Here is a 17,371-nt window from a genome sequence, read left to right as displayed (position 1 = left end):
ATCTTTTTGTTTGTTAACTCTGTTGATGTCTTTTGTAATTCGGTTTTTAGTTCTAGCTTAATACGATGTAACGTTTACTCATAAAGCAAATGAAGACTTCGATTGGGTTGTCCATTTAGTAATGGTTGGAAAATACGGGGCTGCAGAGCATGAAGTGTAGCTCAGTGCTTTGATATGCCCGTTATCAGTTTGTACTCAATGTCAGCTTAACAAGAAATTGTGTAACTCAATATTGGAAACGACCGATGGCAAAATCTAGTGATACGAAAACAGAGTACATCTAAAAACAGCAAAGAAGGACGCATTCAGAGAAGACGCCAGAACAGAGCACGAGTCACAGACAAGCAACAGTAATCACAAGACATTCACTCCCTAGTAAGTTAACTGGTTACAGCAAAGAAGACCAATGCCAAAGCATTGACAACGCGAACACAGACTGAGACCTTTCATGACACTACGTAAGACCCCGACAACAGCACGGCTGGGATGCAGTTGGTTTTCCCGTGTGGAGCCATGTGGGTCACAGCCTAGACACCAGTGACCAAGCATTAAGTGCCTGGAGCCAACGTCAATCTAGACTCGAAAAAATTCCTGATATTCTAATTATTTCGCATATACCAAAATTGCCCAATTTCTAGCGACAACTACAGTACCATAATTAAATAATACCAAAGAAATCAAGTCATGATACTGATGCTTCAATGAGGCATCGATTTCAAAGCTGCACTCATTCAATCTTTATTCTTCTCACCTGTAGAGCTGAGTGCAGAGAATGAATAGGCTCGACTCAGTCTCTCTCCGCCCTCGTCATTACCCGGATTGTCAATCGGGGTCATCCGGTTGGTATTAATTGTAGTAGCCTACTGGAACAGTTCTCTGGAGTCACCAACTTTAATTTTGGCTTCGTTGCCATGGTACAATAGCCCTGTAAAATAGTGTTATTTCTAGATCTCGAGCCACACGTCTACCTAGATATTACAGAGTCTATGTGTCAGAGTCATTTCAAAAATGAAAAATGAAAATCAAAACAAAAAATGAAAATATGAAAAATGAAAAATAAATATTTGTTCGCTGAATTAATTTTTTCAACAAAATAATTGAAACCTTTGACAAAAAATTGAAAAATGAAAAATAAAAATAAAATAATTGAACTTTGAAAACTGAAAATTGAAATGGCTGGAAGGGTCACGGACCGTCCACCCAATTAGAGTGGTAATTTTGTTTTTTGTTTTGTCAAGAAAGAAAGGACGTTACCTGTACTAGAATTTAGGAGCTGTACGTACCAAAGACTGTACTGAGTTTTACTTTACTTACTCGTCTTTTGCCCGGAAGTCAGACGCGCGGGGGGTACGCGAAACTAAACTTTCTTGACAGCCCCTCCCCTTTTCAGACATCCGCAGAGCCCTCTTGTACATCCAATTATGAACTGATTAGAAGACACGTCGTACTCGGTACGGTCAGTTACGTAATGATGTGGGACGTACAGAAATGGCAAGTACAAAAATGGCACGTCCTGTGAAAAGATGCGACGTCATTAAAACCCGGATATCTGTTATTGCGCAGTGTGCTTGCTGTACTGTACTTTCTAGAACATTTGTTGCAGCTGCAATGGAATCTAACGTTGCCCCTGTTGAAAAGAAGGGTCCTGACGAGTTGCCACCAAGCTACAGTGGTTTGGGACATGAACAGTCGCCGCCCCCAAGTTCCTACTATCCCCCATCTCAACCACCGCAGTATTCCAACACACAGCAGCCTCAACCGATGATGTATCCCAATCTCCAGCACCCCCAAGTCATGGTGCCACCTACACAGGTCAAATGGGTCGCTCAGCATAAAAAACTACCTGCTTCACTCCGTCTTCGTTTACAGGTCGTCATAGTTGGACATGTGAATGATTACATGGGCTTGTCGCTGGTGACTTTGCTGTGTTGCTGTTGTCCAATCGGAATATGCGCGTTGATGAGCTCAATGAGGGTCAGACATGATTTGGTGTTTGTGCAGGAAGACCGGATTTCGTTCTATTTGTTTCCAATGGTTTCTTTGTTGCACAGGTTCGAGATGCTCTGAGGGTGGGGGATCACGTCGATGCGATGAACGCGTCCAGTAGTGCACGCAGTTTGAATATCGTCGGAATTATTATCGGTATACATACATAGGTGTAAGAAGTTGTCCAGGTTTGGGGGCCAAGCATTACATCACAGTAGGTGTGCAACATAATTCAGTGTTCTCACCAGGACTGTCAGTACCGTCATTTTGACGGTTGGGAGAGGGAAGGGACATTTGGAGTGGGCATTTGTTGACGGTTGCGAACAGAATTGGAAAGCCTTAGCATGCATAGTGTGGCATCACGGATCTAGAGACATTAGTGGTCTTGATGGTCCCAGAGTTGCTACAGAACAATATATATTCTCATGTCAGACATCTAGTAATCTTAGTGTTCATGGTCTCCTTGTTGATGTTTGAGGTGAATTCCTGTTGACCTTTCCTACAAGAAGTGCTAATGAGACTGTTGTTGCAGCAGGTGTTCTTCTAATTACTGTTTACCTTCAATCTCATGTTTTTACACCACTTCTCTTTTAGATCAGCATAATTATAATTCCAGTTTTAAGTCAACTTGTCGTTGTAATAATCTACTGCATTATCTGTCTGTCTGTCTGTGTTATGTTTAACAAGGTTATGTTCAATGAGGTTTATTTAACAAGATCTAAGTGGCAATTCTAGTGAATAGTCTACCAATCATGCAATGACTTCAAGACTTACATAGAGTCTTCTGACATTTTGTGACAGTTAGCAAACCGCACTTCTTCTTAAGATTGTAGGTTACGTCTAATGTATTCTGTCTCATCTATGGAACATAGGATATCTACTTACAACAATATACTACTACAGTAACTACGACTACTACTAATATACATGCACTGACCAATAGAACGTTTTGCAGTCAGCCCGCAAATGTCAGATCACAATCAAAATTTGATCGGCTATGCATAAATTAAATTTACTTTGTACCTTGATCTCTTATGCACCAAATGAATATTTCAGAAAAGCCAAGAAACTTAAAGCCATAGATTCACAGACTAAAGCGCGCCCTACACTAGAATCCCAATCATGAACGGTAGCAAAAATTACTGGAACAGTACTGTACACATATGTCATGTTCATAAATTCTATATTAGACTGACCTATTTTGAAAGAAGCTATTGAAGAACAAGCAACGCTGAACTCTCACTTATTAATTAAAATTAGTCATGGTTTTGCAAGGACAATGATAGTATGGACGCAACAGCTTCAGCTTGCTCTTCCAACTGCTCACATACATTCTGGCAAAGTTTGACGTGATCCTTCTCACATCCGGTTAGTGTCACAGACGCAGCACCAAAGAAGCAGTTGCCATCACCCTCCACCGCCACTGGTTGATGAGTAGACGGAGTATCACTAGGATAGAGCTGAGCAGCAACTGGATCACATACTAAGCTCATTCTGATGCAGCCGAATGTTTCAGTTAGCGACCGTCACTCTAACAAGTGTTTGCGCCTGTGTAGGCCATGTATCTCTGCAATGGCTGCTGATATCTACCACCCTAGTTGCATGACGTAAGCAATGGTCGAATATTGGGACCTTTGAACATTGTTAGTTTCGGAATAGAAGGTCAAAAAGCTAAAAATGCACGCTCTACTTGGAGCATACTTACGTGTAAGAAGATCTGTTAAAGTACGCAAAGGCGGTTACTAAAGATCTTTAAGAGGCTCACTACATACAACATCTGGTGAAACCACAGTCTCATTAGCACTTCTTGTGTAAAAGGTCAACGAGAACGAAGAGTAGTTGCACGTAAGTTGCTAGACTAGAGAAGATAACGAGCACAGCAGGAAGGTGCTCTCTTAGCTCATATTGCAACAAATAACACCTTGTAACATAATTACAGATAAGACACTAACAACCTAATATTATTAGTGGTTACAGCAACTTAGATATGCTACATACATGTCATCATCACTTTCTGCTATATCATATGACATCTTCTGAGAACAATTTCATGCAAAAGGAACAGCTCCATGCTATGACAACCTCAGCTCAACGCAATTAGACATTGATCGGCCAATGTCAGGCGATAAAATTTTTTATGCCGGCCAAACATCACATTTAGTCGGCTGTTGGCCGATGGCCGGCAGTTATATTGGTCTCTGACATGCATCTGACTCTAATACAACTGGGGAACAGATAAAGTAATTTTATGATGTCATTACCAAATATGTCAACATCAAACATTTGATGACGTCATGAATTAACGTCATTATATTTAATAACGTCATATTGACGGTTGGCAAAACATCCTGGCTAGAACGCTGTAATTATGCTTTAGTGCATGCATATGCATGTAATGCAGCGAGCAGGAAAATTTTTTATAGCCGTGGCTTCTTGGCTCCCACGTTTACTACCCCTAATGAAGAAGCACTTGAAGTGCAAACCCTCGGCCGGTATGCAACTTGAAGGTAAATTAGTCGCGCTATGACAAAATCGTATGACAGAATGGTATGATGTGGGTAATAAATAAGAAGCATATTGAAATGGTCACAGGTCGAGCTTGAGGTAAGTCACGTGACTGGCTGCTACCGTGTACAACGGGTAGCCACGCAGTCCGTCAGCCAACGTCCCGTAGGACCTCGCTTCTATTTCTTACAACCTTCGCTCGTCGGTTCTTTGTGCAGGTGATTGTTTGCGCAGCTTTTGAGGTCGTTTGTGCAGGTTTTGAGGTCGTAACTATGGCCGGTTTTAGGCGTGGATAGTTACCAGAGCCAAAACAAAATTAGATGTGAGAACGTTACAAATGCAGCTAGATTAGCTAGGCGTTGTTTCTAAATGCATGTTACAAATGTAGTTGTTTCCAAATGATGGAACAAGCCAAATGTTACAAGTCGGAGAGCCTCGACGCTAGGCCGGCTGGCAATCTTCGCCTTACGTGATTTATTAACGGGCGTGATCATTGTTCTGTTTGTTGGTGGGAAACCTAGGTTACAAATGGAGACCAAACAAGCAGCTCACCACCGATTTTCCAGCTCACAAGAATGGAAAAGTCTCGTTCTTTGTGCAGCTTCTCTAGGGGGCTTGTTGTTTGTGCGGCTTCTCTAGCTAGACGTCGCCTACTGTTGTAATGAGGTGACCCCAGAGCCAAAACAAAACATCAATGCGGGAAAACATGCACGTGCACATGTAGATTAGCTAGGCGTCTGTTCGCTCTGACTTTGGATACCGTAAAACAGAAATGAATAGAGACGCACTAGCGTACTTACAGGTCGGCCGAGCCGCTTTGTCCGACAACAGACGCTGTCATGGACAATGCACGTTCTCCTTCGCAAATTCCCGTCAAACGCCAAATTTCTGTTGAAGACGACACTAGTGATCTTTGCAACAACAACACGGCCGCTCAGCCACGCACACCCAAAATTCAAGCTGGCAGACTGCAGAACCACTATGCAGAAACACTGTGGAACAAGCAAAATGTTACAGGTCAGGTACAGCTACACACCTCACCCTGGTTGTTGTTGGGGAAACATACACGTACAAATGTATGTGCTAAACCCCTAGAGCAAAGGGCTAAACACCATGTACAGGACGGACGCCCGATGGCCGAATTCTCGTTAGCAGCTACCAAACAAAGAGAGGTGGAGCCTCATGATGACATCACGTTCGTCTAGTGGTCAGTAATGACACCACTTCTCGTCTATTGGTCGGAATAGCTTCATTTGTATCTCCGCTAACCAACTATATATACGGTCGTTGGGTCGTACGGTCGTCGAACGACTACTATACCCTCCACCCGGAAATCCGGGCCTCGGGTAACTACTATACATACTCACAGATTGAAAGTGGACTTCCTTATAAATGAACTTCTTTTTTCTTACTATGTATAGGTAGATGTTTGGCGGTAAGCTGCTTGCTAAAACTTAGCAGTACTAGAATATGTCGAAGTAATGTAGATGGATCCGCAAATACAAGTTCTTTTCTTGTGTATCGTTTGCCAATAATAGTAACTATTCTTTCTAGCACAGTATTTTAGGTATAGTTACCTTTTAGGAGGGTCAGCTTTTACAGAGAAAAACCATCCTGCTGAAAGACCAGGGTATAATGTTGGCAAGACGACCACAGAGACAGGGAAGATTTAGCTACTTTATTTGTGGGCATATGTAGATTGCCATGGAGAAGAAAGACTCCCGACAAGCTCGTGAACACAGGCACGTGTACAACTTCTAAAAATTCTAGAAAGAGCGAGCGACTTCTGCAAATCCAAAATTCACTCCTATAGTGCAGACCCTCATTTTCGTTGCAGCTAAAGCGAGCAGCTGCATGCAGTGTGTCATACGCCTCGGCCTCCCAGACCCGTGTAGCGCCGATTCAAAACTGGACGATTTTGAATCAGGCGCTACACGGGTCTGGGAGACCGAGGCTAGTGTGTCATCACTGTACAAGAGCGTTGTACAGGATGGGATGGGAAAATTAGACAAAGTCAGCTAGAACGTTACATTAGGCACTTGCCGAACAAATCATAAAAACTGTGCCTTGCCATGAAACTGGTCCTAGTCATGACTGGTCCCAAGCTAGCGTTACACAGTGTTGGGGTTAGGGTTAGGGTTAGGGTTAGAGAGGTAGGGGTCCGGGACAACTTTAAGTCTTATGGCAATACTGGACCAACTATGGCAACCACTATGGTCCCCGGACCAGTTATGGCAGCCACAACCAGTCCCCCAGACCAGTTAATTATGGTGGATGAATGCTGTGTAGCAGTTGAGGGTGTAGCGCTTCAGTGCTTCTTCATTTCCTTTAGCTTTTGCTGGTTTTCTTCTAAAGGACAACAAGAGTTTTGGAGGTAATTAATTAATAATCATTTGTTGAGAATTTGGATCGTAAATTGTGCTCAGAATAATTTTGAAAAAACAGGTTTGGTTTATTTGTTATAAACCAGAAGTCAAGTGACAAAGTTTGTGCAACGGTAGGATGAATATTGAAGGAACTTACTTTCAAATATTAACATCAACAGTAGTAAGACCCTCTTCATGCCACAATTTGGGTCCAAATTTTGACAGGCACCTCACATGGTATTTTCAGCTGTACTTACAGGGTACCAAATACCACAGTAGCCTCGCCCCAGAGGAGGCAGTGTGATTGCAGTCCCAGATGCGGGGCCACCCCTAGAGTGATGGCAGCTCATCCACTGCAATTAACACTGCGTCTGGGGCGAGGCTACTACCTACCATCATTCTTCTTCTTCTTCTTCCTCTTCCTCTTCCTCTTCCTCTTCCTCTTCCTCTCCCTCTTCCTCTCCCTCTCCCTCTCCCTCTCCCTCTTCTTCTTCTTCTACTTCTTCTTCTTCTTCTTCTTCTTCTTCTTCTTCTTCTTCTTCTTCTTCTTCTGGCTTCCTATTATCTATAGATCTTGTTTCTGTTACTTTTTATACAATCCCTATATCTATTTCTTTTTTTTCAGAGAAAAAGTTTCTAGAATTCTACCAAAGCAATCAAGTCATGATATTGAAGCTTCAATGAGGCATCGATTTTAAAAGCTGCACTCAGTCATTCTTTATTCTTCTAACCTCTAGAGCTAAGTGCAGAGAATGAATAGACTCGACTCAGTCTCTTTCCGCCTTCGTTATCCCCGGATGGTCAATTGGGGTCATCCGGATGGTATTACTTGTAGTATCCTACTGGAGCCAAAGAACAGTTCTCTGGAGTCACCAACTTTAATTTTGGCTCCGTTGCCATTGTACAATAGCCCTGTAACATAGTGTTATTTCATACGTGTACATAATTAAATATTACAGTCTATGTGTCCAATTAGAGTGGTAATTTTGTTTTTGTTTTGTCAAGAAAGAAAGGACTTACTGTACTATAATTTAGGAGCTGTACGTACCAGAGGCTGTACTAACTTTTACTTTAATTTACTTACTCGTCTTTTGCCCGGAAGTCAGACGCGCAGGGGTACACGCGAAACTACTCTTTCCTGACAGCCCTTCCCCTTTTCAGACATCCGCAGAGCCCTCTTGTACATCCAATTATGAACTGATTAGAATACGCGTCGTACACGATACGGAGAGTACGTAATGATGTGGGATGTACAGAAATGGCACGTCCTATCAAGGATATGACGTCATTAAAACCCGGATATCTGTTATTGCGAAGTGTGCGTGCTGTACTGTACTTCTAGAACATTTGTTACCGCTGCGATGGAATCTAACGTTGCCCCTGTTGAAAGGAAGGATCCTGACGAGTTTCCACCAAGCTACAGTTCTCTGGGACATGAACAGCCGCCGCCCTCCGGTTCCTACTATCCCCCATCTCAACCACCGCAGTATCCCAACACACAGCAGCCTCAACCGATGATGTATCCCAATGCCCAGCACCCCCAATTCATGGTACCACCTACACAGGTCAAATGGGTCGCTCAGCATAAAAAAACTACCTGTTTCACTCCGTCTTCGTTTACAGATCGTCACAGTTGGACATGTGGATGATTACATGCCCTTGTCGCTGCTGACTTTGCTGTGTTGCTGTTGTCCGATCGGAATATGCGCTCTGATGAGCTCAATGAGGGTCAGACATGATTTGGTGTTTGTGTAGGAAGACCGAATTTTGTTCTATTTGTTTCCGGCACACCCACAACGTAGTGCATTGCAATGGTTTCTTTGTTGTACAGGTTCGAGATGCTCTGAGGGTGGGGGATCACGTCGGTGCGATGAACGCGTCCAAGAGTGCACGCAGTTTGAATATCGTCGGAATTATTATCGGTTGCACTGTGATTGTCATTATGATTGTGGGAGTGGTGGTGACCTTCGCTAGATAGAGACTGATTTCTAATGCAACATCAATCATATACAGTATACATACATAGGTGTAAGAAGTTGTTGAGGTTTGGGGCCAAGCATTACATCACAGTAGGTGTGCAACATAATTATGCTTTAGTGCAAGCTTATGCATGTAATGCAGCCAGCAGGAAAATTTTTTAGGGCCATGGCTTCTTGGCTCCCACGTTTTCTACCCCTAAATTCTGTATGTGCTTACAGATTGAAAGTGAACTTCCTTAAAAATGAACTTCCTTTTTCTTACTATGCATAGGTAGATATTTGGCGGTAAGCTGCTTGCTAAAACTTAGCAGTACTAGAATATGTCGAAGTAATGTAGATGGAACAGCAAATATAAGTTCTTTTCGTGTGTGTACCGTTTACCAAAATAGTAACTATTCTTTCTAGCACAGTATTTTAGGTATGGTTACCTTTTAAGAGGGTCAGCTTTTACAGAGAAGCACCATCCCGCTGAAAGACCAGGGTATAATGTTGGCAAGACGACCACAGAGACAGGGAAGATTGAGCTATTTTATTTGTGTGCATATGTAGATTGCCATGGAGAAGAAAGACTCCCGACAAGCTCGTGAACACAGGCACGTGTACAACTTCTAAAAATTCTAGAAAGAGCGAGCGACTTCTGCAAATTCAAAATTCACTCCTATAGTGCAGACTCTCGTTTTCGTTGCAGCTAAAGCGAGCAGCTGCATGCAGTGTGTCATGCGCCTCGGCCTCCCAGACCCATGTAGCGCTGATTCAAAACTGGACGATTTTGAATCAGGGTCTGGGAAGCCGAGGCTAGTGTGTTATCACCGTACAAGAGCGGTGTACAGGATGGGATGGGAAGATGGAACATTAGACGAAGTCAGCTAGAACGTTACACTAGGCACTTGCCCAAAAAATCATGAAAACTGTGCCCTGTCATGAAACTGGTCCTAGCCATGACTGGTCCCGGGCTCGCTTTATACAGCGTTGGGGTTAGGGTTAGGGTTAGGGTTAGGGTTACAGAGGTTGGGGTAGGGTCCGGGACAACTTTAAGTCTTATGGCAATATCAGACCAACTATGGCAACCACAATTGGTCCCCGGACCAGTTATGACAGCCACAACCGGACCCCCAGACCACTTAATTAGGGTGGATGAACGCTTTGTAGCAGTTGAGGGTGTAGCACTTCAGTGCTTCTTCATTTCCTTTAGCTTTGCTGATTTTCTTCTAAAGGACGACAAAAGTTTTGGAGGTAATTAATTAATAATCATTTGTTGAGAATTAGGATCCTAAATTGTGCTCAGAATAATTTTGAAAAAACAGGTTTGGTTTATTTGTCATAAACTAGCACAAGTCAAGTGACAAGAGTTGGTGCAACGGTAGGATGAATATTGAAGGAACTTACTTTCAAATATTAACATCAACAGTAGTAAGACCCTCTCGATGCCACAATTTGGGTCCAAATTTTGACTTGCAACCTCACATGGTATTTTCAGCTGTACTTACAGGGTACCAAATACCACAGTAGCCTCGCCCCAGAGGAGGCAGTGTGATTGCAGTCCCGGATGTGGGGACACCCCTAGAGTGATGGCAGCTCATCCACTGCAATCAACACCGCGTCTGGGGCGAGGCTACTACCTACCATCATGGTGTAAAGCACCTTGACGTCCCTAGTGGAACCAGAACCCTAGCAGTTAGCCACAGAACAAGAAAAGACTTTGAAAACGAACTTGAATCACTGATTTCAATTTACAATGAAGTCACTTTCCATGCTCCAACCCTTCTACTTTCACTACAGCCAGCTAGAAACACACACACACACACACACACACACACACACACACACACACACACACACACACACACACACACACACACACACACACACCACAGATGCGTACTTAGGTACTACCACCTATATCATTACAAGCAGTCAGTCTGGTGTCAACACAAAGACACAGGAGAAAATGCTCCAGTCAGCAGTGGTGATGGTAGCGGTCATACTTTTAGCAAAGAGTGACCCTGGTCACTACCACTGTCACAATAACACCAACCACGATGAGAGAACCAATGACAATTTCAACGATGTTCAACGTGCGGGCAGTCCTTGAAGATATGGATATGGCCGAGAAGCCACGCCTACTTGCCGCAAAACATGTGTTGGTACCGCAAACATTTTAATCTCCCGTCTTACTGAAAAGGCAGTTCGATCTGGGTTTATTTCGAGGGATTATGTTGTGCCAGCATGATCTATCTCAACGGTCAGTTTCTTCTCTACCATCAGTCGGGATACACCAGTTTCTCTGTTCGTCTTGACAATGTCAGCAACGTACTGTATGGTACCGGGGAGGCGAATGAGAACGTTCTGACTGTCATGTGCACAGCAGCTGGCGGAACAGGCTGGTGGTATGAAGGCGGTGGGATTTACCGTCACACTTATCTCATCCGAACAAATCATGTTCATCTGTTCGTAGAAGGTCTGTATGGTGCATCGGAGGTGACAGGAGAAATACATGATCATGAAACTAGTGATGCAACGAATGGTCAATATTGGGATAGTGCGACATTTATGGCAACCGCTGAAGTCACTAACGACGCTTTGACTCAATCTGCAAAAAACGTTGTAGTCTATTTTGCTTTGTTTGATGAGAATGGGGAAGAAGTTGTTGAAGCAACGTCGGCATCCGTTTCTGTTTCTTCTAATATGACTGAGGTGGCTAAGGCAAGTTTTAAGATTTCAAAGGCTGAGCTCTGGAGTACTCCCCGTCCATACTTGTACACTTTGCATATGTCCGTCATGGCTGGATCTACACTTCTCGACATTTTTAGCACAACTGTTGGAGCAAGGCTTGCCGAATTGGATCCTAACCAGGGATTCTTCTTGAACAACGTTCCGTATAAATTGCGAGGTTTTTGTGATCACAATGATTTCACTTGAGTGGGGGTGGCAGTTCCAGACAGAGTCAATCTCTTTCGAGCTCAAATGCTCAGAGCGGTTGGTGGCAACTCCTGGCGTATGTCACACAATCCACCAATACCGGTTTTGCTTGACATTCTTGATCAACTCGGTGTGGTTGTATGGGACGAAAATAGGGATTTTGGTAATAACAGTATGTGGTTGATGAATCAGCGAGATATGGTGAGACGTGATCGCAACCATCCCAGTGTCATGGTTTGGTCGTTTTGCAACGAGGGTGGTTGCATGGAGAGTGACGGTCCAGCACCAGGAGAAGTGGGCCAGATGTTCAAGACGGTGTCCAAACAGGAAGATCCGTACCGTCCTGTTGGTGCCAACATGAACGGCCGATTGGGTGACTCTCTCTCTCTCTCTCCTGAACTAGATGTCCAAGGGTTTTCTCACCGGAACGGAAACGATTTTGATGGCTTTCACAAAGATTTCCCCAAGATACCAACAATCGGTTCCGAATGATGTTCGTGTATCACCAATCGTGGCGAAGACACGTCCAACAGCTGTCGACCTAGCGTTGGAAATGTCAACGGAAACTGCAACTCCGGTCAAAATGGTGTAGAATTATATCGCGAGTTTGTCGCCAGGACACTCGTGTGGACTCTGTTTGATTACTATGGATAACCGTGCTGCAACGGGTGGCCCATGGTGTCTTCGTCATTCGGATCTATTGATCTGGCTGGATTTTCCAAGGCATCAGCATTTTGGTACAAAGCGTGGTTTCTTCTAAATTCGACAAACATGAGTTCCAGCTCTGATGATCTCACTTACCGTGCTCCCATGCTCGGCAATCCAACATCACCATCTTGGCTATCTGCGGATAGTAATTCGGGTTTCATGATATATATTGTTCAGCACTGGGAGGCGGATGTGGGAGGCAGCACACGGAACATCCAGGCGTACACGAATGCTCCGCTGGCGGAACTGTTCGTGAATGGTAAATCTCAAGGAGTAAAGACAATCAGTTGGCTAGGTTGGGCAGAATGGGACAACGTTGATTACGTCACCGGAAATCTTACTGCGGTAGGAATGGTGACTGCAGGCCATGTGGTTGCATCCTATACGTTAGAGACAACAGGCAACCCAGCCGCTATCAAATTGTCGGTAGATGTACCAAGTATGGATACGGGAACGGGGAAGGCTCTCGTTATGAACCGACAAGATGCTGGTATGGTGAGGGCTTCTATTGTTGACTCTAAAGGTCGAGTCGTCAACTCTGCTTCACACAACGTTGCCTTTAGCATTCCCAGCGGTCCAGGCCGTGTTATTGGCGTTAACAATGGAGATCCGTTTTGTCACGTACCGAATAAGATGACGTGGATGAGCGCATTTCATGGGTTGGCTCGTGCTATCATACAGGTGACGGCTGATCACGCGTCTTCAGCTCATCATCGGTATCGTATGAGGGAAATTGATAGTGAGGGGGGCGTCGCACGATTATTTGCCTCCTGACGTCGTGTCGGCACCGATGGTTGATATTGTTGTGAAGGCCACAGTAGAGTGTGTATGAAGTGATCAAGTGACCATTCATTTTGTATCCGATTCCGATCAGTTTGGTGTGCTGCAAGTGGCTAGAAGATCAATAGTGCAGCACAAATGATTTCATACTATGTCGTGTGGTGCAAAATGGTGTTGCTGTGTGAGTGTTGTTGCCCGGCTGTTCAAATAGTGTCGGATAGAATCAATTTTGCGTTAGCCACATTACGTTTGCTCGGTGTAATCCTTTTGTTCGTTAATTGTGTTGATGTCTTTTGTAATTCGGTTTTTTTAGTTCTAGCTTAACTAGTAAAATCTAACATTACTCATAAAGCAAATGAAGGCTTCGATTGGATTGTTCATTTGCTAATGGTTGGAAAAATACTGAGCTGCAGAACATGAAGTCTAGCTCAGTGCGTTGCTATGCCCGTCAGCAGTTTGTACTTAGTGTCAGCTTGACAAGAGATTGTATAACTCAATATTGGAAACGCCCGATGGCAAAATCTACTGATACGAAAAACAGAGTACATCTAAGAAGGACGCATTCAGAGAAGACACCAGAACAGAGCAGGAGTCACAGACAAGCAACAGTAATCACAAGACATTCACTCCCTAGTAAGTTAACTGGCCACAGCAAAGAAGACCAATGCCAAAGCATTGACAACGCGAACACAGACTGAGACCTTGCATGACACTACGTAAAACACCGACAACAACACGGCAGGGGTGCAGTTGGTTTTCCCGTGTCGAGCCATGTGGGTCACAGCCTAGACACCAGTGACCAAGCATTCAGTGGCTGGAGCCAACGTCAATCTAGACTCCAAAAAATTCCTGGTATTCTAATTATTTCGCAAATGCCAAATTGCCCAATTTCTAGCGACAACTACAATACCATAATTAAATAATCACAGGGTACGGTAGTACCCTGCATGTAGGTTATTGCCCTGGTTTTGGAGCGTTGTGGGGGCGTGGTTGTCTTTTTGCACTCTTAGAAAACATAGTAAATGAAGACTAAAAGTTGTTAAAATCAACGAAATGAAATGCTTGTACGTCCTGTACTATATCCTATTTTTGTTTTGGTCACTAGTCATCTAACAACCTAGAAAACAGTTGCTATCCTCGGAGGCCCATGCGCCAATTTTGTTCTTCGTCTTCTCCACGTATATCTGTTTTTGTACGTTACATACGGCTGTGAAACTTGAGAAAACACTTTAGAATTACCCGAACTCTATTGTTTTGGTGGCTAGAGAAACCGAAATCAATGTTAATTAATTATAAATTGTGTTTCTTTCAAGCAGATTTGATCCAACGACCGTCATCAATGCTATTGCACAGTTTGGGCCAATCACGGAGCAGTATTTGCAATTGCTTGTCCATGGCAACCAGGGGCAATGGACGAAGAGCCAATTAGATAGGCCAAACGCGTTTATGAAAGAGTCTAGCATCAAAGTGTGAAATTCGATCATATTTGCCATTGTCCGGTCTAGTCTGAAATTGTCTGCGATCTGCGTAGCACACAGATCTATAGATAATATGAACCAAATACAGACATCATTAGTGAATCCTTCCAACCCCCACATTCCCTAGATTTTACATTTTGGGCGTTGGAAGGATTCACTAATGATGTCTGGCTTCCTATTATCTATAGATCTTGTTTCTGTTACATTTTACACAATCCCTACATCTATTTATATTTCTTTTTTTTCAGAGAAAAAGTTTTTAAAATTCTACCAAAGAAATCAAGTCATGATATTGATGCTTTTATGAGACATCGATTTCAAAAGCTGCACTCATTCAATCTTCTTTCTTCTCACCTCTAGAGCTAAGTGCAGAGAATGAATAGACTCGACTCAGTCTCTTTCCACCTTCGTCTTTCCCCGGATGGTGAATCGGTGTCATCTGGATGGTATTACTTGTAGTATCCTACTGGAGCCAAAGAAAAGTTCTCTGGACTTAATTTTGGCTCCGTTGCCATGGCACAAAAGCTCTGTAAAATAGTGTTGTTTCTAGATCTCGAGCCATACGTGTACCTAATTAGCTAATTAGATATTACAGAGTCTATGTGTCCGTCCAACTAGAGTGGCAATTTTGGTTTTGTTTTTGTCAAGAAAGAAAGGACGTACTGTACTAGAATTTAGGAGCTGTACGTACCAGAGGCTGTACTGACTTTTACTTTACTTGCTCGTCCTTTGCCCGGAAGTCAGACGCGCGGGGGTATACGCGAAAGTACACTTTCCTGACAGCCCCTCCCCTTTTCCGACATCCGCAGAGCTTTCTTGTACATCCAATTATGAACTGATTAGAAGACGCGTCGTACTCGGTACGGAGAGTTATTTATGTAACGATGTGGGACGTACAGAAATGCACGTCCTGTGAAGGATAAGACGTCATTAAAACTCGGATACCTGTTATTGCGCAGTGTGTGTGCTGTACTGTACTCTCTAGAAGATTTTTTGCCGCTGCGATGGAATCTAACGTTGCCCCTGTGGAAAAGAAGGATCCTGACGAGTTGCCACCAAAGCTACAGTTCATGAACAGCCACCGCCCCCAGGTTCCTACTATCCGCCATCTCAACCACCGCAGTATCCCAACACACAGCAGCCTCAACCGATGATGTATCTCAATGCCCAGCACCCCCAATTCATAGTACCACCTACGCAGGTCAAATGGGTCGCTCAGCATAAAAACTACCTGCTTCGCTTCGTCTTCGTCTAGAGGTCGTCCTAGTTGAAAATGTGAATGATTACATGGGCTTGTCGCTGGTGACTTTGCTGTGTTGCTGTTGTCCGATCGGAATATGCGCGCTGATGAGCTCAATGATGGTTAGACATGATTTGGTGTTTGTGCAGGAAGACCAGATTTCGTTCTATTTGTTTCCGGCACACCCACAACGTAGTGCATTGCAATGGTTTCTTTGTTGTACGGGTTTGAGATGCTCTGAGTGTGGGAGATCACGTCGGTGCGATGAACGCGTCCAGGAGTGCACGCAGTTTGAGTATGATCGGAATTGTTATCGGTTTCATTGTGATTGTGATTGTCATTGTGATGGTTGCTAGTATAGTCTGATTTCTAATGCAACATCAATCCTAGACAGTATACATACATAGGTGTAAGAAGTAGTCCAGGTTTGTGGCCAAGTATTACATCACAGTAGGTGTGCAACATAATTATGCTTTAGTGCAAGCCTATGCATGTAACGCAGCGAGCAGGAAATTTTTTAAGCTCTCGTTATGAACGGACAAGATGCTGGTATGGTGAGGGCTTCTATAGTTGACTCTAAAGGTCGAGTCGTCAACTCTGCTTCACACAACGTTACCTTTAGCATTTCCAGCTGTCCAGGCCGTATTATTGGCGTTGGCAATGGAGATCCGATCTGTCACGAACCGAATAAGGTGATGTGGAGGAGCGCGTTTCATGGGTTGGCTCGTGCTATCATACAGGTGACGGCTGATCACGCGTCTTCAGCTCATCATCGGTATCGTATGAGGGAAATTGATAGTGAGGGAGTCGTCGCACGATTATTTTGCCTCCTGACGTCGTGTCGGCACCGATGGTTGATATTGTTGTGAAGGCCACAGTAGAGGGTCTAGGAAGTGATCAAGTGACCATTCTTGCTGTATCCGATTCCGATCAGTTTGGTGTGCTGCAAGTGGCTAGAGGATCAATAGTGCAGCACAAATGATTTCATACTATGTCGTATGGTGCAAAATGGTGTTGCTGTGTGAGTGTTGTTGCCCGACTGTTCAAATAGTGTCGAATAGAATCAATTTTGCGTTAGCCACATTACGTTTGCTTGCCATGTCGGTGTAATCCTTATGTTCGTTAACTCTCTTGATGTCTTTTGTAATTCGGGTTGTTTTAGTTCTAGCTTAATAAAATGTAACATTACTCATAAAGCAAATGAAGGCTTCGATTGGGTTGTTCATTTAGTACAAACTGCTGACGGGCATATCAACGCACTGAGCTAGACTTCTTGCTCTGCATCTCAGTATTTTCTAACCTGTACTCAGTGTCAGCTTGACAAGAGATTGGATAACTCAATATTGGAAACGGCCGATGGTAAAATCTACTGATACTATAAACAGAGTACATTGAAAAACAACAAAGAAG

The 17,371-nt window shown here is 43.7% G+C and overlaps 1 protein-coding gene and 1 pseudogene across 1 annotated transcript; both read left to right on the top strand.

The window, feature by feature from the left end:
* The first annotated feature begins 8,158 nt into the window (after nt 1-8,158).
* Nucleotides 8,159-8,859, top strand: LOC134192705 (spore coat protein SP85-like). Its single transcript, XM_062661456.1, has 3 exons — nt 8,159-8,422; nt 8,481-8,585; nt 8,689-8,859. The coding sequence occupies exons 1-3, from the start codon at nt 8,219-8,221 to the stop codon at nt 8,833-8,835; spliced, it is 456 nt and encodes a 151-aa protein (XP_062517440.1). The 5' UTR covers nt 8,159-8,218; the 3' UTR covers nt 8,836-8,859.
* A 2,113-nt stretch (nt 8,860-10,972) lies between these two features.
* LOC134192863 (beta-galactosidase BoGH2A-like) lies at nt 10,973-13,237 on the top strand (annotated as a pseudogene).
* Nucleotides 13,238-17,371: the final 4,134 nt, after the last annotated feature.

Source organism: Corticium candelabrum, chromosome 17 (assembly GCF_963422355.1).
Source record: "Corticium candelabrum chromosome 17, ooCorCand1.1, whole genome shotgun sequence".
Taxonomy (NCBI): Eukaryota; Metazoa; Porifera; class Homoscleromorpha; order Homosclerophorida; family Plakinidae; genus Corticium; species Corticium candelabrum.
This window is presented reverse-complemented; position numbering and strand designations above follow the sequence as displayed.